The 21,266-nt window shown below is 42.9% G+C and overlaps 1 protein-coding gene across 1 annotated transcript in view; it reads left to right on the forward strand.

Annotated features, from left to right (window-relative positions):
- Positions 1 to 21,266, forward strand: part of Rbm28 (RNA binding motif protein 28) — a 34,264-nt gene continuing 12,998 nt past the window's right edge. The window contains exons 1-13 of the mRNA XM_042272942.2: positions 1 to 558; positions 3,046 to 3,204; positions 3,459 to 3,553; positions 5,005 to 5,080; positions 5,471 to 5,563; positions 7,238 to 7,309; positions 8,704 to 8,908; positions 9,071 to 9,210; positions 12,083 to 12,155; positions 14,936 to 15,045; positions 18,888 to 18,961; positions 19,645 to 19,780; positions 20,711 to 20,775. Coding sequence (XP_042128876.1) covers positions 441 to 558; positions 3,046 to 3,204; positions 3,459 to 3,553; positions 5,005 to 5,080; positions 5,471 to 5,563; positions 7,238 to 7,309; positions 8,704 to 8,908; positions 9,071 to 9,210; positions 12,083 to 12,155; positions 14,936 to 15,045; positions 18,888 to 18,961; positions 19,645 to 19,780; positions 20,711 to 20,775 — 1,416 coding nt within the window. The 5' untranslated portion in view covers positions 1 to 440. The remainder of the gene's footprint in view (positions 559 to 3,045; positions 3,205 to 3,458; positions 3,554 to 5,004; positions 5,081 to 5,470; positions 5,564 to 7,237; positions 7,310 to 8,703; positions 8,909 to 9,070; positions 9,211 to 12,082; positions 12,156 to 14,935; positions 15,046 to 18,887; positions 18,962 to 19,644; positions 19,781 to 20,710; positions 20,776 to 21,266) is intronic.

Genomic DNA, 21,266 nt, shown 5'->3' on the forward strand with positions numbered 1-21,266 from the left:
GAGGTTTTTGCGCGTAATTTGGGAATTATGTGGAGAACCTTCAGAAAATTTATTGAACACCCACTCTATGTCAGATGTGGGCAAGGCTTAGAGGGAAAATGACTTCTGCCTGTTTTGATGAATTTGGGATCGATCTCTTGAATGAAAGATTTTAAGAGAGGGTAAATTGTTGATGTCGTTTCACTTAGTGGCAGGGACGGCGCTAGGACAGCACGTAGACCGTCGCTCAGGAAGCTCCGCCCCCAGGACATCATTTTTCTTTTTCATTCCGGAACTTTTCTTCCCTTCCCCACTGCGCTTCCTCCCCGGACTCTTTTGAGCAACGGGTACTTCCGGGGTCGCCCGGCAACTTGGCGTGGTCTTCCTGCCCGAACTCATCCCGGGACTCGCTCGCGCCGGTGAGGTCCACTCGTGGCCTCACAGGCTTGTTTCCCGGTCTCATGGCGGGTCTGACTCTATTTGTGGGCCGTCTCCCGCCCTCGGCTCGCAGCGAGCAGCTGGAAGAGCTGTTTAGTCAGGTGGGTCCGGTGAAGCAGTGCTTCGTGGTGACTGAGAAAGGTAAGGAGTGGATGGCGAAGAGGGCTGGGTGCCCCTGGGAGCTAGAACACACCGAATTTCAGGGAGCTATGTAGTTATAGTTTGTTTTGAGACAAGGATCTCACTCTGTAGCCTCCTGCCTCAGCCTTCTGAATCCTCTGATTAAATGACGTGAGCCATCCTGGCTATAAGCGTCCAGTTCTTCCCCCCTCCGAAGGTACGGGACCGGGAACTAAGTTTCTTTTCTAAACTGACTCTGCTGTAGGTTGGCCAATAGAGTCAATTTATGAAAGGCAAAACACCCACTTAACGTTTCTGTTGCGTTTCCCCCTTTGTTACACGTGTTCAAATGTTCAAAGGCTAACCCATTAGCCTGGCGTAATCCCCGCATTTGGGAGGCTGTGGCAGGAGGATTGCTGGGAATTCAAGGACAGCCTCGTCTATAATAGCCTCGTCAGGCCAGCTTGGATTACATAGTGAGACCCTGTCTCAAACGAACAACCCAAACTAACATTTAATAAAGCACCAGTGTGGCCTATTGAGTCAGATGATTGCCAGGCAGGGAGGATGTTTAGCTTGACATAGGTTAACTTATTTAATGTTCTCAACAATCTTACATGGCAGAGAGTCTTAATCCCACTTTTTAAATACAGGAATATAAACTTTAAGGACATTTAATGATTTGAAGTTTTTATGGTAAATAGAGGACTCAATTTGATCAGCACATGTGGAGCTCTTAGTATGCTTAGTATTCATTTGTTCATTTGGCAAATACTTCTTGAATGCCAACTATGTTCCGCAACATTGTTGGTCGTTCTTGGGGTACCGCAAACGTGTGACACTAAATCACTAATCTGACTCAGCTGAACTTCACGTTTGAGCAGCTTTGTTTTTGGTTGTATTGATTGAGAGGAGGGTCTTATTTTTTTATTTTTTATTTTTATTTTCTGAAAGACGAGTGCTAGACTTTAGTGACAGCATGTTCCAAGAGAAAAGAAATCAGTCTCCTTGTCACAGTTTGCTTTTTTCTGGTGCCACATGTCAGCTCTGCAACCAGTGTATGTAGATTACTACCCTGTGCTATATCGTATGTACTCTGGAGGAGATTTAAGAGTATTTAAAGGGTGCCGGGTGGTGGTGGCGCACGCCTTTAATCCCAGCACTGGGGAGGCAGAGCCAGGCGGATCTCAGTTTGAGGCCAGCCTGGGCTACCAAGTGAGTTCCAGGAAAGGCGTAAAGCTACACAGAGAAACCCTGTCTCGAAAAACCGAGAAGAAAAAAAAAAAAAAAAAAGAGTATTTAAAGGGAAGCAGCACACAAGAGTTGTTTCTTCTGCAGGTTGTGGGCAGACATCACCATTGTTTTTTTTCCCCCTTCTTTTTTTGTGCAAGAAATTAATTACAGTTTTACTGTTAACAACTCCCCACCCCCAAGGGCCATGGTGAGTAATCTTAAGTAATTATCCATCTTTTTGGTCCTGATACTCTTCTGTGTGGAGTCTCATGAAAGACTGTGAGGCTGGCAAGGAGGCATAAACATAGTTCTTTTAAAAATGATTTCTTAATTTTATGTACCTGAGTTTTTGTGCATCAAATGTGTGCCTGGTGTCCTGGTGCCTTTGGAGGCCAGAAGAAGTTGTTACATCCCCTGGGTCTAGAGTTACAGATGGTTGTAGGCCACCATGTGGTTGCTGGGAATTGAACCCAGGTCCTCTGAAGAGCAGCCAGTACCCTTAACCGCTGAGCCATCTCTCCAGCCCCTTAGCTTAGTTCTTGTTGTTTTGACATTCACTTACTTCTCTCTTTCTCAAACCACTCCTTGGAAAGGAGTGGTGTTCACGTTACCTAGCTTGGAGTGTTCTGAAGCTAAAGTGAGGCCAGTGGTTTACACCTTCTTTGGAAATATTTAATTTGATACTGAAATGCCAAGGTCTTGATGACTTAATGGTTTTTTTAGGGCCTTACTCATTTATTACTAATATCTTCTAAGACTGCATTATTATAATCTGATTTTTCAAATCTACCATATGTATTTTTTCTACCCTCTGTTGATCTTTCATTGTTTGATATGGAATTCTTCAAGGGTCTAATGCGTGTCATGAGTCCTTCATATTCTTAAGATTATCAAGGCGCCGGGTGGTGGTGGTGGTGGCGGCGGCGGCGGCGGCAGCGCATGCCTTTAATCCCAGCACTTGGGAGGCAGAGGCAGGCAGATCTCTGTGTGTTCAAGGTCAGCCTGGTCTATAGAGTGAGTTCCAGGACAGGCTCCAAAGCTACACAGAGAAACCCTTTCTCAAAAACCAAAAAAGGAAAAAAAAAAGATTATCAAGGCTGGGATAAGAAGAGGCAATAACACAATAACATAAAGATATCAAATGGGAAGGGAGAGGAAAGCCTCATGGTCCCGAGTAAAGTGCTGGCCTTCTTTCTTTTCTTTCTGAGACTCGTATCTTTGATAGATTGCTCACAGGCCTTTGCTCTCAGCCCCTCCTGTCTTGCCTTGTTCTAGGGAGTAAGGCATGCCGAGGCTTTGGCTATGTCACGTTCTCCATGCTGGAGGATGTTCAGAGGGCACTCAAGGAGATCACTACCTTTGAAGGTTGCAAGATCAATGTGACTGTTGCCAAGAAAAAACTGAGGAACAAATCCAAGGAAAAGAGGAAACACGGTGAGTTTCTAGATTCTCCAAGAGGGAGACAGTGAAGATGAGAGGTGGGCGAGAGCCGGGAGGTACTTTGGGAACCAGGGCTCCCTAGTTTTCTTTGTGCTGTGCTCTGATAGTCAGTCACGTGCATCTCAGGTATTCCTGGATAGTGCACACTTGACCCCTGGCAGATGCTGCCCGTATTGCTACCTTTTCCACCTATGTCTAGCCTAGAAGTGGGGTTGCAGACTTATGATCCCATGTCTCTTATCTTTTAGAAAATTCAGAGTCCCCAAAGAAGGAGCCAAAGCCCAAAAAAGCCAAAGTGGCAGATAAGAAAGCCAGATTAATTATCCGGAACCTCAGCTTTAAGGTAAGCGATTGAACTAAGTGCTTGTTTTGAAGGATGCTTGAACCAAGGCGTGCTCATTAGTGGAACTCCTCACTAAAATGGTACTTATTACTGGAAAATAAACCTTAGCCTGTTGAATTGGGAAAATGGGCCTCTTTGTCAAGGGGCAAGCAAGATGGATCAATGGGTAAAGGTTCTTGCTGCCAAGCCTTATGACACAAGTTTGATACCTGGGTCCCACATCGTGGAAGAAAAAAAACCAATTCTTGGAAGTTGTCCTCTGAATTCCACACACATATGTAGAGACCTACAGAGGCTTCCTAGTGAGAACTTACTCAGGGTCCGAGAATCTGAGCTTGCTTCACCCAGCAGGGCTGCATAAGGGGATGATTTGACCACGGGCGTGTTTACCAGGTGTTTGGAAGGGTCTACACATGGCTGTACTTGGGTGTGCTTTGATTTGGCAAGGGGAAATCTTTTGCCTCTCCCTTGGCGTTGTTATAAAAAGCCCTTTTGAGCCGGGCGGTGGTGGCGCACGCCTTTAATCCCAGCACTCGGGAGCCAGAGCTAGGCGGATCTCTGTGAGTTCGAGGCTAGCCTGGTCTACAAAGTGAGTTCCAGGAAAGGTGCAAAGCTACACAGAGAAACCCTGTCTCGGAAAACCAAAAAATAAAATAAAATAAAAGCCCTTTTGAAGAGGCCAGCAGATTTTGATCCAGGTCCTCCTGAAGCTACCCTGTTTCTGTCTCCTCTCCACTATCTTTCTATCTAAAAGTTTCTTATTCCTCTCTCCTCCTCATAGGAACCCTTTGAAAGGTGGGAGCTGAGTCATACAGTGGTGGCGCATGCCTTTAATCCCAGCACTTGGGAGGCAGAGCCAGGCAGATCTCTGTGAGTTCGAGGCCAGCCTGGTCTGTAGAGCGAGATCCAGGACAGGCACCAAAGCCACACAGAGAAACCCTTTCTTGAAAAACCAAAAAAGGGTGGGAGTTGGCCTCCCCCCCACACGAGCATGCATTGCCCTCTTCCCAAATTAAATAAATAAATAAATAAATATAATTTTAAAAGAACTTATTAAGTCCACTAAATGTGAAGATGCTTTCCTTTAGAGGAAACTACCACCGAGAAAGAGGTTTGTGTGTTCAACTTCTCTTTCCTTCCTCTTTCTTGTAGCTCATGTGCACCTCAAATGTTTTAGCCAAGGCTAGCTTTTAGCTCCTGATCCTCCTGACTCCGTCTCATGAGTGCTGGGATTACAGGTATGGGACACCATGTCTGGCTTTTTTTCTTTTCCTTTTTGGCTTCTTAGATACAAAGTAAGCTGTCATCTTTTCACAGATGTTCACTTTTCTAGTCTTGAAGGTTTAAAAAAAAAAGGAAATATTCAGACTCTTTCTAGACAATGAACTTAGTAGTTGATGTTTCATATTTATTTGCTGTGATAATATTTCTCATTTTCCTTTTGCCTTTAGTGTTCAGAAGATGACTTGAAAACGGTATTTACTCCCTATGGAACTGTTTTGGAGGTGAATATCCCAAGGAAGCCAGGTACGTGTGCACCTTCGTTTGGTGTGGATTTGATGAAGACAGTTTAATGTGAATTTTTCCATATTATTGAATGGAAAATAAACCTTGTGTCGTGTTCTCTGTGGCCCTAGACACTACGATATTTGCACAGTACCTGTCGTAGTACTCGACAGGGCGTGAGGCCCAGGTCCTAGTGTCATTGCCCTGAAGATGTCTATGTTGCTCATTGTCAGTACCGCTGGTCTTGATTATTGCTTTCCTAAAGCCAGAGTTCAGGAGGATATAAAACTGTTGTTTGGCTGATTGGCAGACTGTGGACTGTCTTGTCAGCCTGACTGACGGCTGTGATCTTCCTGTTCTGTTCTGGGCTACCCCACTGCTGCCACTAACTTTTTCCACATTTGCTCTCAGATGGAAAGATGCGTGGTTTTGCTTTTATTCAGTTCAAAAACCTCCTTGAAGCAGGAAAAGCTCTCAAAGGCATGAATATGAAAGAGATAAAAGGTGAGTCTTCAACACTCATACCATGACCTAGTTATTCCTGGTACTTGAGTGAATTAGCACAGTAACCGCCTTTTTTTTTTTTTTTTTTGTTTTAAATGTTCAAAAGATGTTTCTACCGTTTAGGAACTCATTGCTAAAATGGTAGCTTGTGAAGCCCAGGGTAGCCATGAGTTCCCTAAGTCGCCAAGGAACATCTGACCTTTCTGCCTCCACCTCCTGGTTCTGGGATTACAAGCGTGTGTCGCCACACTTAAAATATTTGGTGAAAAATTTTTTTTTTAAAGTTTTATTTATTATGTATACAGCATATATGACTGCAGGCCAGAAGAGGGCACCAGATCTCACTACAGATGGTTGTGAGCCACCATGTGGTTGCTGGGAATTGAACTCAGGACCTCTGGAAGAGCAGTCAGTGCTCTTAATCTCTGAGCCATCTCTCCAGCCCTGGTGAAAATTTTTTAGTGTATGATCTTAGGTTAAACTTGAAAGAACTCATGCCAGGAGCCTTCCCTTCATTTGGTTTGAGTGTCTTTTGGAAGTTCCTAATGACTATCCTGGACATAAGTGCTGATAATGCACATTAGTGCCTACATTCCTCTGTTTTGGTTGGATCACTCTTTTTTTTCTTTCCCCCTGAGACAGGGTTTCTCTGTGTAGCTTTGGATCCTGTCCTGGAATTCACTCTGTAGACCAGGCTGGCCTCAAACTCACAGAGATCCGCCTGGCTCTGCCTCCTGAGTTCCTGAGTGCTGGGATTTAGGGTGTGTGCCACCACTGCCCGGCCAAGTTGGACCACTCTTTATCAATACCCATGGGTTATTAACCTGACAGTCTGTTCTTGGTATCATCAGGTACCAGGCCGATGGAAAGGGATCAGCTTAGTTCCTACTTAACTTCCGAGCAGGATTTCCATTTTCCCAGAATGTCTGTTTTGCTTCTTGGCAATGTAACTGGAAACACAATTCTTTGTTTACCTCATATTGTCAGAGTGTAGTGGCTGTGTAAAAAAAACTGAATTTCTGTTGTTAAAGGGTTAATATTAAAAGGAGCTACTGTAGGTGGGGTTTTTGGTCAGGACCACCAGCTCCCAAATAACCACACAGAGACTTAATTATGAGAGCTTGGCTGACAGCTCAGGCTTGTTACTAACCAGCTCTTACAACTTAAATTAACCCATTTCTATTAATTTATGTGCTGCTATGTGGCTCATGGCTTGTGACCTCATTTCCTATACATCCTGCTCCCTCTGTGTCTGGCTGGTGACTCTGCCGTCCTTTCACCTCTCTTTTGTTGTGCCTACCCTCTACCTGCCTAGCTATTGGCCATTTAGCCCTTTATTAGACCAATGAGAGCAAAGATATTCATAGTATACAAAAAGATTGTTCCATAGCAAGCTGTTGAGAGCATTTTTAGTTTTGTTTTTGTTTTGAAACAGTGTCTTACAAGGTAGTCCCGACTGGCCTGGAACTCAAGATCTTCTTGCCTCTATCTTTAAGAACCAGTATTCAGGCTAGAGAGATGGTTCAGCAGCTGAAGGCTAGGCTCACAGAAACACCAGTAGTCTCAGAATTGGCATTTCTTTGTCTCCACTAATACTGTGACTGTCTTTTAATGGGTGGGAAGTAGGGATGTTAAAGAGAAGGAAGTCTCTTTGATCCCACCTCTGTCTGACAGGGCGCACTGTGGCTGTGGATTGGGCCGTGGCAAAGGACAAATACAAAGACACCCAGCCTGCTTCTGCCCCAGGTAAGCTGTGTTAGTGTGAGGTAGGAGGGTTGCGAGGGTGGAAACAGTTCTTGTGGGTTTTTTGGTTTTGAGACAGGGTTTCTCTGTTTAGTCCTGGGACTTGGGATGTAGACCAGTCTGCCCTCAAACTCACAGAAATCTGCCTACCTCTGCCTCCCAAGTGCTGGATTAAAAGTGCACGCCACTGTGCCCGACACATATTGGAGCTTTCCTGGATAGTGGAAATATTGAGCTGGAGATTCCCCAAAGCATATTAGCCAAAAAAAAAAAAAAAAAGTATCCTGGAAAATCTCCAAATCCCTGTGGGCTCAGGTCTGCTTGTTGATGCGCACTGGACTGTCTGGTGAGCTGATCCCCAAACATAGGATCTATGTTTTGAGTCTAAAGTCACTTCTGAGGTGTGGGTATGAGTGAGTAGAGGCCCGAGTTTGTTCATTCTTCCCTTTACTTACTCTTTTCTCACCATCCCATATTAATGAGTCATTAAGAAGAAAGAGCAGGGCTGAAGGGGGCTCATTGGTTAAGAGCACTGCTTTCTCTTCTAGGGGATCTGAGCACCGCATGGTAGCTCACAACTGTCTTTAACTCCAGGTTTAGGGGATCTGATAGCTTTTTCTGCCCTCTGAGGGCACTGCATGCTCGTGTATAGGTACATAAGCAGTCAGAACATTTTCATAGGCATAAAATAGTATTTATTAATTAAAAAAATTGAAAAACGAGAGAGAAAACTTACAATGCTTTTAAGTCACCAGAGTGTCAGAGTATTAAATATTGAAATGAAAGTTCATGGAGGGCCAGAGTGAGCAGTGTGTTTGCTGTGGTGTGTAAATGGTGGCTTGTCTGAAGAGTTTGGTTGCTGTTTCTCTCTTTCTGGGGCAGGTTCACCTTCAGGCTTAACTTAGAAAAAGAGGAATCTGATGTAGGTGGTGACTGCCTTGCTTTTTTGTTTTCTCTCTTATTTGCTGATATTGTATGCTGTCGTCTTTAGGTGTCTCTGAGGAACTGATTCACAGACTATGCTCAGATACCTGAATCCTTGGGTGCTCAAATTTCTTATAGAATTAATGCAATCGTTCCATACACTTTAGATCCTCTCTAGATTAGTTGTAAACCTAATATAATACAAAACTATGTAATAGTTGTTGTACTGCATTGTCCAGGGAATATTGACAAAAAATAGATATTCAGTACAGATACAGGGTTTTAAACAATCTTTGTTGGTCTGTGGTTGATTGGATCTGAGGTTGAGGAACTGACAGAAATGGAAGCCTGACTGTATGGTAAGAAAAACAAGAGGAAATCCTGAAGAGGACTAGGAACTTGAGTTACTAGTTATTCCTGTTACAGTGACCTTGTTTTAGATAGTCAGTGAACTCCTTTACCTTCCTCCACAGATGAAAAGGAGAGCAGTGAACACAAGCATAAGGAATCAGGTAAAAAGAATGGCAGGGTGGAAGAGCAAGAAGATGATGATGATGGTGATGATGATGATGATGGTGATGATGATGGTGATGAAGATGGTGATGAAGAAGATGATGATGAAGAAGAAGAGGAAAGTAGAAAGTCAACAGTGACCACTCGTGTGAAAATGCAGAAGAGGTAGGCCCACTCTGAGACACTAGGGGAAGACATAGCATTTTTCCTGAGAGGAAATCCTCTTGCCTTTCCTGCTCCCACTTCCCTGCCAACTTGGTGTGTGTCATAAAGCTCAGTAGCTTATGTGTCAGCCCAGATGATGAGATCTGAACTGTGCTGTTGCAGAGCAGTCAAGAGAGCAGCTCCTGAAGAAAGCCTCGAGGAAGATCATTCTGATGAGGACAGTGACCTGGAGGGAGGAGGCAGCCTTGATGGTGAAGGAACGGTGCAGAGTGGTAGCAGTGCTGAAGAACAAGAGGATGAAGGTTTGCTGGGATCTTCATAAATGCCTTTCAGCTTTGAATAAATTACTGAGAAATGTATACCAGTTCTGCCCAGGCCTCTTTTCAAATAGTTTTTCTATCAAATTTTTGTTAAATACTAAAAAGGCAAGCTTTATTTTCCCTTTTTCCAATGCTTTTCTCCCCAGCCCTGTCTCCCCCTTTCCCTTCCCACACTCCTCTCTTTTGAGACAGGATCTCATGTAGCCCAGGCTGACTTTGATGATGCTGTGTAGGAGATGATGAGCTTGAACTTGTGATCCTCTTGCCTCTACCTCCTGAGTGATGGGCATGCACCACCACTCCTAGTTTGTGTGGTGCTGGAGATCAAACACAGGACCTTGTGTATGCAAGGCAAGCACTCTAACCGTGCTGTATCCCTGCCCCCTCTGCCCCTTGGAGCCAGGTCTCCTATAACCTAGGCTGGCCTCAAACCCAGTATGTAGATGAGAATGATCTTGAACCCATCCCCATGAATTCAAGCATTACAGGTATGCACCACTGTATCTGGTTTATACCATGTTGGGGTTTGAACCCAGGGCTTCGTGCATGCTGGGCCAGCAATTACCAACTGAGCTACATTCTGAGTCTTTTTATTTCTTTGTTTTTTTTTTGTTTTCCCCCCACCTCCTGGAGCTGAGGACCGAACCTAGGGCCTTGTGCTTGCTGGGCAAGCGCTCTACCACTGAGCTAAATCCCCAACCCCTATTTGTTTTAAAGATAAGTTTGGAATGATATTTGAGAATTTAGAGTCTTTATTAGGAAATTTAAAACCTAGCCTTAATATTGAGGGCGCTACCACTTCTAATTGTCTAAGTTGAATGAATAACTGGATAAACAGATTAAATACAAATAGATTGAGAAAAACCTTTTGATTTGAGATGTAGATGAGTTAAAAACAAACAATTGAGTTTGAGATGAGATAAAGAGCTATAAATTCAATTTGGGCTTCCATACCAAAATTATACAGACATGTGGCTCAAATAAGACAGACTTGTTTTGTAGCTCGAGTTTTCCTGCCTGGCCCACAATCAGGACAAATCTCTCTCACCCGCCAGTCCCATAGCCACTCAGACCCAACCAAGTAAACACCGAGACTTATATTACTTACAAACTGTATGGCCACGGCAGACTTCTTGCTAACTGTTCTTATATCTTAAATTAACCCATTTCTATAAATCTATACCTTGCCACGTGGCTCGTGGCTTACCGGCATCTTCACATGTGGCTTGTCATGGTGGTGGCTGGCAGTGTCTCTGACTCAGCCTTCTTCTCCCAGAATTCTTCTCCTTGTCCTGCCTATACTTCCTCCTGCCTGACTACTGGCCAATCAGTTTTTTATTTACTAACCAATCAGAGCAACACATTTGCCATACAAAACATTCCACAGCATTGTTTCCTTATAGTTCTGGAGGTTAGATGTCCCCAGACCAAGGCACCCCGTTTCTGCCTTACAGACTTTCCCTGCTCAGTGTCTTCACATAGTTTTCCCCACGTGTTGGGTCAAGGAGAATAAAGCAAAACACCGCAGGACTCTGCTCTGTCTTCTCTGATAAGGAAACCAGTCCTCCAACCCGCGTGACTCCACTTAGCCGTAATCACCTCTCCGAAGTCTCCATTTCCAAGTATAATGGCATGAGGCGTTAAGGCTGTTTGTATGAGCTTTGGAGAGACACAGTTCGGTTCCTAACAAGGACTTCAGGGAGCATTTTGTAGAACTAGTACCAATCTCCCTTTATTGGGGGTCATTAGACAGTGGGAAATGGCCAATAACTGCTTGTTGGAGTGGGTGTTTTTCTCCCTTCCTGTTGTCTGGTGTTTTGGTTTGACCACAGAAGAAAGAGGAAATAAACATTTTTATTCATGAGGATAGAGTCAAGGCTTTTATATTGAGAGCGTGATGAGACCTGCAGTTTGGATTCATGTGTCTCCTGTCATTTTCTTGTTTGAATCTGAAAACCTAGGGGGTTCAAATAAGAAGTTAAAGGATATAGTACAAAGGAGCTTAATGTAGAAATCCAAAGTTCTTCACCATTCCAACAATTCTCCAAAGTAATCATTTTTTCTCAGAAATTTGTTTGTATGCACATAGCATGTAAGTGTTTTTTACATTTTGTTTTTTGGTTTTTTTTTGATAGGGTCTCACAGTGAAGTTCATGCTGTCTTTGAACTTGAGATCTTCATACCTCAGCCTCTCAAGTGCTAGGGTTCTAAGCATGACCCATCACACCTACCTTAATGTTTATTCTTCAGGCAATGAGTTTGCTTTTTACCCAGATTATCAACCTCTTAAGCCATATTCCCAGAGAGAATCAATATTCTGTTTCTTGTGTACTTGGAAAACATTTTAACACATTTATAAGCAGAAACATGTGCATATACATACAATATAGTATATAGTGTGTACATGCTTTCTCCTCAGATGTTCTAATTTATATGGCCACAGCAATATATGGGGATTTTTCCTCCCACACTTTTACCGTACTGGATTCTATTGGTCATTTTTGTTTTGCCAGTTTAGGTAAAAAGTAGTATCTTTTTTTCTTGAACCATGCTTTCCTCCCCCCTTTTTCTCTCTCTCTCAGCTGGGGATTGAACCTATATCCTTGTTTATGTTAAACGCACATTCTACCACTGAGCTATACCCTCAGTTCCTCTGCTTTGCTTTGCTTTGAGTTTGAGCAACTTTTAATAATATTTAGTTGTTATATCCTTTGTCCATTTAAAATTTTAAGAATTAGTTTCTATAAAATATTTAAGAAGTTAGTCCTTTGTCATATGACTTGCATTGTCTTTTTGAGTTTTTTTTTGTTTTTTTTGTGTTTTGTTTTGTTGTTTTTGTTGTCTTTTACATTAGATGTCCCAGTCTCAAAGAAAAAGAAGAGGAAGTTATCCTCCGATGTGAATGAAGGGAAAACTGTTTTCATCAGGTATGCAGCCTTCCTTATGCAGAGCTGTGCATCCCCTTCACAGGTCTCATCGCTTACCTTGCCTTTTCCTTACACCCCTGGTTCTCCTTTCCTCTCTCTCCTCTTCATCTCTGGTTCCCCCTTTCTCTTTTCCTCTCTCCTTTCTTTAGCACTAAAATTAGATGCTATGAGACTGTTTAGCACATCTGATCTGAGGGACATACCACTGAGAAATTTAAGAGCAAGACCTTAAAACAGGAGGTAACTAGTAGGTAGAGTCCTTGTCCTTTCTAGATTTCATGTTTTGTAATTGGGGTGGCAACTTTTGAAACATTTTAGCTCTTAATCTTTTCTTTAGGAGACATACTGAGGTGATACCATTTGCTCTAGATAATTTCTATCTTCATGCCTGACTTCTCTTTTTCTTTCCTATTTTTTGTTCTTTATATTTTTGAGACAGGGTCTCATGTATCCCAGGCTCCAAACTTGTTATGTAGCTAAAGATGGCCTTGAACTTCTAAGTCTCCTGCCTCTACCTCCTGAGTATTGGGACTACAGATGTATACCACCATGCCTAGCTTAGGTGGTGCTGGGAATCACACTCAGGTCTTTGTGTATAATAGGTGTGCAGAATAATTGTTTGTTGACATAAGCTAGAGTCATCTGGGAAGAGGGAACATCAGTTGAGAAATTGCTTTCCAAATTGGCCCATAGTCAAGTCTGTGGGAAATTTTCTTGATTGATGATTGATGTGGGAGGGCCCAGCCTCTGGGCTGGTGGTCGTGGCTTGTCAAGAAAGCAAACTGACAGGGCTAGAGAGATGGGTCAGTGGTAAGGGCACCGACAGCTCTTCCAGAGGACCTGGGTTTTATTCCCAGCACCCACATGGTAACTCCCAACAGTTTATAACTCCACTTTCAGGGGGATCTCTACAGGCACTTGCATGCCCCTGGTGCACAGACACACATGCAGGCAACACATCCATACAAATAAAATAAAAATAAATAAATTTAAAAGAAAGAAAGCAAACTGAGCAAGCCATGGGGAGCAAGCCAGTAAACAGCACTCCTCCATGGACTCTGCTTCAGTTTCTGGCTCCAGGTTCCTGCCATAAGTTTCTGCCATGGCTTCCCTCAGTGATGGACTGTAAGATGATAGGAACTTTTTTCTCCCTAAGTTGCTTTTGGTCATGGTCTTTATCACAGTAATAGAAAGCAAACCAGGGCACTAGGCAAGCACTCTACTCACTGAGCTACATTCCTAAGCCCTAACTTCTCTTTTAAGTAATGTCCAAAATACAGAAAGTCATGCCTTCTGTTTCCAGGGGAATATACGGGATGAAGATAGGTTTTATGGACTCTTGTTGTTATTTCAGCCCTACTGACTAATAGATAGGCATCTTCATAGGTCGGGTTGGTCTTACCATACTGCAAGCCGGCTGGTGAGTGAGGTGGCTCAGTGGGAAAAGGTGCTTGCCACCAAGTCTGACAACCTGCTGGGGGGCTACCCACCACCCCCATATTTCCCCAGAGTGCTCTTGAGTGAGAGCAACAGGAAATATTAGATAGAAGGATTTAGAGTGTGGAGAGAAACAGATAGAAAATACAGGATTGCCTCGAGAGGGCCTGGAACCTTTTCCAACAGGCCCTGACGGTCTCTGTCCTAGGGTATTTATAGAAACGCCAAGGGGTAGAGTAAAAGACCTCCCCCCAGCACAGCCAAGTGCAGACCATCTCAAACACCTGCACTCAGGCCCATGATCCTAATCATCCTCTCTATACAGACCTGCTGGGTAAAGCCACTAGGAACCTGAAAATGGGCTCCCACAACAACCTGAGTTTGATATTCAGGACCTACATGACAGAATTAGAGAACTGAATTCTTGCAAGTTGTCCTCTAATTGTCAAATGTGTTTCGTGGTGCATGTGCACATACACACTAAAATTTTTAAATGTGTAAAAAAAGCTTTAGATTCTCAGATTAAAGCTATTCATGTGTAGTTCCTGTTCCTCCCTTTCTCTCTGCCCTTCTCTCTCCCCTCTTTTCCCTTCTATTTGCCTAGTCATCTTTACCATGTTTTTCTTTTATATTGTTTTGAAGGGTTTTCTTGGAAAATTTTAACTGAAATCTAGATTTCATAATGAACACGAAGGGGACTGTGTCTAATTCAATAGAAGAAAGACATGTTTCTTACTAGCCTGCTGTGAAAATTTCTGGTTGTAAAGAGAAACTGATTGTCGCCACATTCTGTGAGAAGAGGATGGGTTGGGTGAACTCTGGTTTGCTCCCAGAGTCAGTGCTGTCAAGGTGCAGACCTCAAGTGGGGGTGAAACCCTGGGCAGTCGTGAGCTTGTGGATCTTTTCTCTATGATACCATCTTTAAAAAAGGGAAGGCACAAAATATTTCGTATATGAAGCAGAGCTTTTGTGTGTGTATTTACGTAACTACCAGGTCACGATACAGCATATCTGTATCATCCCAGGGTCTCTCAGCTGTCTTGGTCCTCGTTGGAAGGGAATCTGTATCTGCAACTTTTAGTCTTTTTATTGTCTATTAAGTTTTAAATTCCCAGGTGAGAGAATCTGATATTGGAAGGTAAGTAAGTTGGGACAAAGGGACAAAATCATAGAGCAGAGGCTTAGCCACTAGGGGCCACTCTTGTGTACTGGTGCTATTTTTGAACAAGGGAGAATGGTTATAAACAGGGACCCATCAAAGTTGATTGTCTAATCCGTGTACCTCATATTGCAATTCAAGGTCTTTGTCATTAAAGTTTTTGTGGCCTGCTTTTGTTCCATAGAAACCTTTCATTTGACTCAGAAGAAGAAGATCTTGGGGAGGTCCTCCAGCAATTTGGTGATCTTAAGTATGTCCGAATTGTCTTGCATCCAGACACGGAGCATTCTAAAGGTATTTGCCCTCAGCTGACCAAGCCCAGCATTAGAAAAGAGCATCAGTTCCGCCGTTCTGGGTGTTACACAGTCTGTCCAGTGTTTCTTGGCTTCCGTAAAAGCCCAAGGACACTCTGAAATTGTCTTCCATGATGTGAAAGTCAGCAGTTTAATGGCTTTGCCAGCTTTAATTTTGCCTCAGCCTTTAAAGCTCTTGCTTATTTACTTTAAGATAATGAATTCCATTTGTTGTTCTCCTTTGCATTTCAAATGTGATAGCATCTCATGGGTATTAATATTCTACATTGCTCAAAGTTGATGGAGAACTTGTTTTTTCTCTGATGCTTTTGTTAGAGATGAAAACTGACAGGAACTTGGTTGCATGGCAACAGTGGAGGGCAGCTGCAGCAGGGGTGGTGCCGAGATGTTTCCTCTAGTGCTGTTTGTTCTGGAGTCTGAAGCGCTCGGCGTTCACCCGCGCACTGCTGTGTGTTAGCATGTGAATGTAGACACATACATAGCATCAGTGCGTATGTAATCTTTGACTTCATGGACTGCGTTCATTCTGCTTAAGCTATGTATTACTTAACTTTTCCATTACTGTGTCCAAAATACTTGACATAAAGGAAGCAGGATTTATTTTGCTTTGGTTCAGAGGATTCATCTGTTATGGTGAGGACACGGCAGAGCAGCTTGGCTCTTTCATAGTGGGGCTGGAAGCAGAGAAAGGGTGAAACTAGAGCTCTGCTCACTCTCCGTTTCTTTGATTTTACAAGGCTCCTAGACCATGAATACCACCCACCTTCAGGGAGGATCTTTCCCCTCAACCCTTGTGGAGACACCCTCACAAATATCAAAGGGTGTGCCTTCGGTCTCCTAGGTGGTTCTATATCCAGTTCGATTGATGGTGAAAGATAAACCATCAGAAGCATTGCGTTCATGTGTTTGGACTTTTGACTCCTCTGTGCTCTAGCAAGTGCTGTAAGCCCACTCATCAGAAGAATGCTGTTTCTGAGGGTTTGAGGGGTCTCCAGAGTTTATCCATGGTTAAGAACTTCCATTCTAAGCTTCAGCTGAGAAGAACTGATCACATAAGATTTAATCAATTTTTACTTTTACTCAGTTAAAATAATCTAAGGCAGTACTGAACAGCTTCTTGGAGATTAGGGATCAAACTCTCCTTAGTCACATACCAATTTGGAAAGTACTTAATCACTGTGAGCTTAGGTTTTTTACCTGAAAAATGGCTAGAGTAATAAATGTCTTCAGCTCTAATAGTTACACTTGTTGGACCTTTTTCATTTCTGGTTGTTTTTTCTAGAATGTCTACTCAGACTTTCTTAGAATGCTCATAGGGCAGGCATGATACTGTTTTCCTTCGGTCTCCTTTTGAGTGTAGCAGGGTATTTAATACTTTTACAATGTAGTCTGCAGTTGATGTGCTAGATTTCTTTCTTGGTCTATTCATCTTAATTGTTACTGATTTTAAAAGCATAATTTAAGTATCTCCCCACCTTCCAGATAGAGTTTCTCTGAGTAGCACTGGCTGTCCTGGAACTCACTTTGTAGACCAGGCTGGTCTTGAATGTAGATGGACACTTTTCTCTGTCCCTCCTTGGTCCACAGTTGCTTGGTCCCAAATAAACACATAGAGGCTTATGTCAGTTAAGTACTGTGTGGTCTATGGGCTTCTTGCTAGCTAGTTCTTTCATCTTAATTTAAGCCATTTCTGTTCATCTATGTTTTGCCACTTGGCCATGGCGTTAACAGTCTGCTGGCATCTTGTTCCTCCTTGGGCGACTCGCAGCATCTCCTCTGACCCCGCCTTTCTTTTCCTTCTCTCTCTCCTTGGATTCCCCGCCTGGCTCTGTTTTACCTTGCCATAGGCCATAGCAGCTTCTTTATTAACCATTGGTAGCAACAATTCACAGTGTACAGAAAGACCATCCCACAGCACTTGAATTTGGAGATCCACCCGCCTCTGCCTTCCAAGTGCTGCGATTAAAGGTGTATGCTACCACCACCTGGTTCTTCCCATACACTTTAATCTCTAGATCAATATGCATTAAGGAATGAAACTAAAACAACTTCCTTTGGGATTAGTTTGACCAAGAATAAGCCCAATATGAATTCTCCACTTCTCCTGTATCTGCTGCCTGTCCCTAATAAAGGGCTTTGCCTCGTATTTTTTGGACAGCACAGAAAACATGGCATGGGGGAAGTAATGGGGGATTCTTTATAGAAATCTTTGACAGGGGAAGAAGTAACTTTATATCTTCCAGCCGACCTAGTGTAGCAACAAAACTGCAACGGATGTTATCAGCCTACATCTGTATGTTGCTCTAACATTTATAACATAATGTTTAAGGTTGCTTCCAGCCTGTTTGCTGATTTCAGCGAATGATTAGTACAGTGCTCTCTCTCTCTTTCTCTCTCTCTCTCTCTCTCTCTCTCTCTCTCTCTCTCTCTCTCTCTCTCTCTCTCTCTCACACACACACACACACACACACACACACACACACACTGTTTTGGGTCAAGGGCATGGAAGGGCATATAACTTAAGATTAAAGCTATGCATTTAACTTAGGTTGTAAAAGCTGTGTGGGAAATCCAAGGCCCAGTAAGGTCTGTTGCATGTTTCCTTCACGTCCGTTAAGCTTACAGAAGTGCACAGTAGAGAGAGGGGTAAGCACGTAAGTACGCAGTCTGAGATGACCTCAAGGCACATTGCTGACTTGATGGCAAGGCCTGGGAAAAGTTCATTCTCCTTGGAGTCAAGAGATGCTTTCATAAAAATGTGTCAATATACACACACCCCTGAGAAACAAGATAAGTTGTCGTTACATTGTTTTTAGAAAATGGCAAGTCCATACATGTTCAGTTTAGTCACTTTTTTTTCCCCAAGTATTTTTGTTCTGTGTGTGGTTGACTCCACTAATGCATGGCCCATGAGTTCTGAGGTAGAACTGTTTTTCTTCTGACTAGCTCTGTGCTGTAGAGGGTAGTCCAGATTCCTGAAGTACTTCTTGTTTTGGGGAAGATGCTACCTGATCGATGCCTAAAGAGATGTGAATAGAGGTGGGAGGAGTTGGGAACACAGAACACTTGACCCTGTCTAAAGTTTTGACTCTAGATGCTTGGTCTTTAGATGTGGCCTTTGGGTTAGCCTATTGTATGTATACTTCAGATTAATCTGCCTAGATTTATTCCGGTACAGGGCAGAAGATAATGCCCTAGCTCTGGGAGACATGGTAGTGTTCTCAATGAGAGAGTTCTTTTTTGAGTTTTAAAGTATACCAACAGAATATTATGAAACATACTGTTTTGAAATTTGCTGTGAGGTGAACTTGTACAAAGTTACTTTTAATTCATAGTAGAAAATCATTTAGATAATTGGCCCTACATCTAACCAAAGGCATGCTTTATAAAGGGTCTAGAGAAGACGCCAGCAGTTGATCTCATGGCTGTTTTCCTGTGACATTCATATAATAGAAGCCTCTTTAACCCCAAGAGGCGTATCTGGGTGTTATTTGATGCCCCCCAAGGTGACTCTAAGACCATGAGATATAATTTTAGGGTTCAGTAGTTCTGCCTCATCTTCCATGATGTTGAATTAAGTGGTTAGGTGGGTTTCTCTGTCATTTCATGTGGGTATTATTAAGGAGATAATTGATGAGACCAAATGCTAAGGACAGATGTGTATACTATGGTATCTGCCTATAATCCTGCACCACTCGACATAGTGTCTGTCCCGTCGATGCTACTTAGTCGTTCCATTTGTGTCAGGCTGTGATATTTTCAGCGTCTTTTGCTTACTGTGAAAGTGAGGAGTGTCTCACTAAGTTTTGTGTTTTGGTGCAGGATGTGCATTCGCACAGTTCATGACTCAGGAAGCAGCTCAGAAATGCCTTGCAGCTGCCTCTGCAGAGGCTGAGGTAAGGAAAGTATGTCCTTGCCCTATGCCTAGGACATAGTAGCTGAAGTGAAGACTCGAGCACTTAGCGTGTATTTAAGCACTGAGCTTTGCATGCGCTGCCTTAATTATTTATCCATTGAGAAAATGCAGTTACTCATATGTCTTAAGTGAGGAAACAGTTTTGATATTTGTAGTATTCATTGTTGTCTGTCTATCAGCCTCTATTCTAGGCTAATAACATTAAAGACTGAAAGAAGGTATTAGTACCATCTGGGAAACTAGATGCACATTTGACAGACAAAGTGTAGATACTGAGAATTTTTCTGTGCTTTTTACATGACGTATGCAATTTTTGAGATATTATCCTGTATTGTCATTGTCTCGTAAATACTCTTACCTTTCACCAGCTTTAGAATACTGAACATTTGTTTACAGAACATTTTCCTCAGTTTAGGCCTGCTTTAGAACTACTGTAAACTCCTTACTGCTGATTGTCTTAAGTACATACGCATGTGACCTTTTATACACTTATAAAAACTAGAGTGACTCTCAAGGGTCCACATGTGGCCAGCCAGGCAGATGCATCCTGTGGCTTGGCTTTCACAGCTTAATTACAGTGTGCTGATTTCCTTTTGTTGATATTCCTTGCTATGTACTTTCTGCTTGCTAAGTATTTGAGTAGAAGGTTGCAATATGTTTCAGGGTGGTGGGCTTAAACTGGATGGCCGGCTGCTCAGGATTGACTTGGCTGTGACCCGGGATGAGGCAGCAAAGCTCCAAACAAAGAAGGTGAAGAAGCCAACTGGAACCCGGAACCTCTATCTGGCCCGAGAAGGCTGTGAGTAGTGGAAGAAGATAGGAACCAGGCGTCTAAGTAGCCAGCCCTGGGACATGCGAGTGAGCCAGCAATTATGAGATGTGTTTCCAATAAAACCCCACATTTCCTCCTTTACAGTGTGTTCTATTGCTATTCCACTCCAGTAGAGGTTAGGACCTGTTACCCATTTACTTTGCAGACCAGTCAGTCCCATTCTTCTGTTTGGGTGCCTTAGATATTTCCGTTATAGGATTAGAAGCTCAAAGGAGGAAAACTCACATTAACTCCCTTTTGTCTTCATTTCTTATGAGCTTTTTTTTTTTTTTTTTTTTTTAAAGATGTTGAAAAATAAAACCAAAATTACTTTTTTGGATTATTGATAGACTTTAAATGTTTACTTAGTATCTTTCTCTTAATATCAAAAAAGAATGAGAAATTAGTTTTAAGTTAAAAAAAAAAATTCTAGAGTTTCTGATATTTATCAGCCTACTCCCATGTAGATGCATAATAACAACTAGTAATGTTAGGCCGTCAGCCTTTGGCGCTAAGGCCTGTGAAACCATAGCTCTCCTCCACGGTGGCTCATCTAATTGGGAGTGGTGGCCCTCAGGTGCACAGGGAGCAGCTAAGTTTCAGGGCAGATTGTTGGTGGATCCCTGGATTGTAGCTGCTTTCAGAACTTCTTCCACACCTTTCTGTCTTACTTGCAGCATGAATATGATGCTGTTTTGCAGGCAGAAAGGAACAAAATCACAAAATGTCCAGAGTTTGTCTTCAGAGCAAGTCTTAAGTCTAGAACTTAGCCCTGTAGCTATTTTTGGACCTAACTAACTGGCCAACACAGTCCTCAGGGCCCTATTCAAAGAGTTTGCATCATTCAAATCACATTCTTCCTGTTGCTCAGTGAACATTCCCTTGGTGACATCTTGGCCTTTTTCCTTCTTTCTGCAGTGATCCGTGCTGGGACGAAGGCTGCCGAGGGTGTGAGTGCTGCAGATATGGCCAAACGAGAGCGGGTGGGTAGATCAGGCACCAGCCTCAAGGTTCCCTCCATGGTTTTGTAAATGAATCCGAAGCAACTATTGCTGCTACATTTGCTCATGAAGAGCTGTGTATAAAGAGCATGTTTTACCTTGTTAGAAGCGCACAGGGGAAGGAGAAGTCACTGGACGTTACTCCTAACGTGTCAGCGTTCTGTTCCAGTGTAAGAACCCAGTCTTCTCTTTCTTTCTGTAGTACTCACGTGTGTGGTGAACAGCATTGTGTGATTGTTAGAGTAAACGTAGAACAACAGGAAGGAAGCTCTGTGGGCAGGGCTTACTAGGAAAAGGAGGACATGTGGGGTTTGGAAAGAGTAGCCAAGATGTCATTGGGAGGGGTTAGCATCTCCAAATTATGCAGTTATTGTAGAACAACTTCATATTGTAGGTGTTTCTACTGTTAACTGACCCCTTTGCTGCTTAGTAATGTTCTCGGCAGTTGTTATTTTTGTACATATAGCTTACTT

Source organism: Peromyscus maniculatus, chromosome 3 (assembly GCF_049852395.1).
Source record: "Peromyscus maniculatus bairdii isolate BWxNUB_F1_BW_parent chromosome 3, HU_Pman_BW_mat_3.1, whole genome shotgun sequence".
NCBI lineage: Eukaryota > Metazoa > Chordata > Mammalia > Rodentia > Cricetidae > Peromyscus > Peromyscus maniculatus.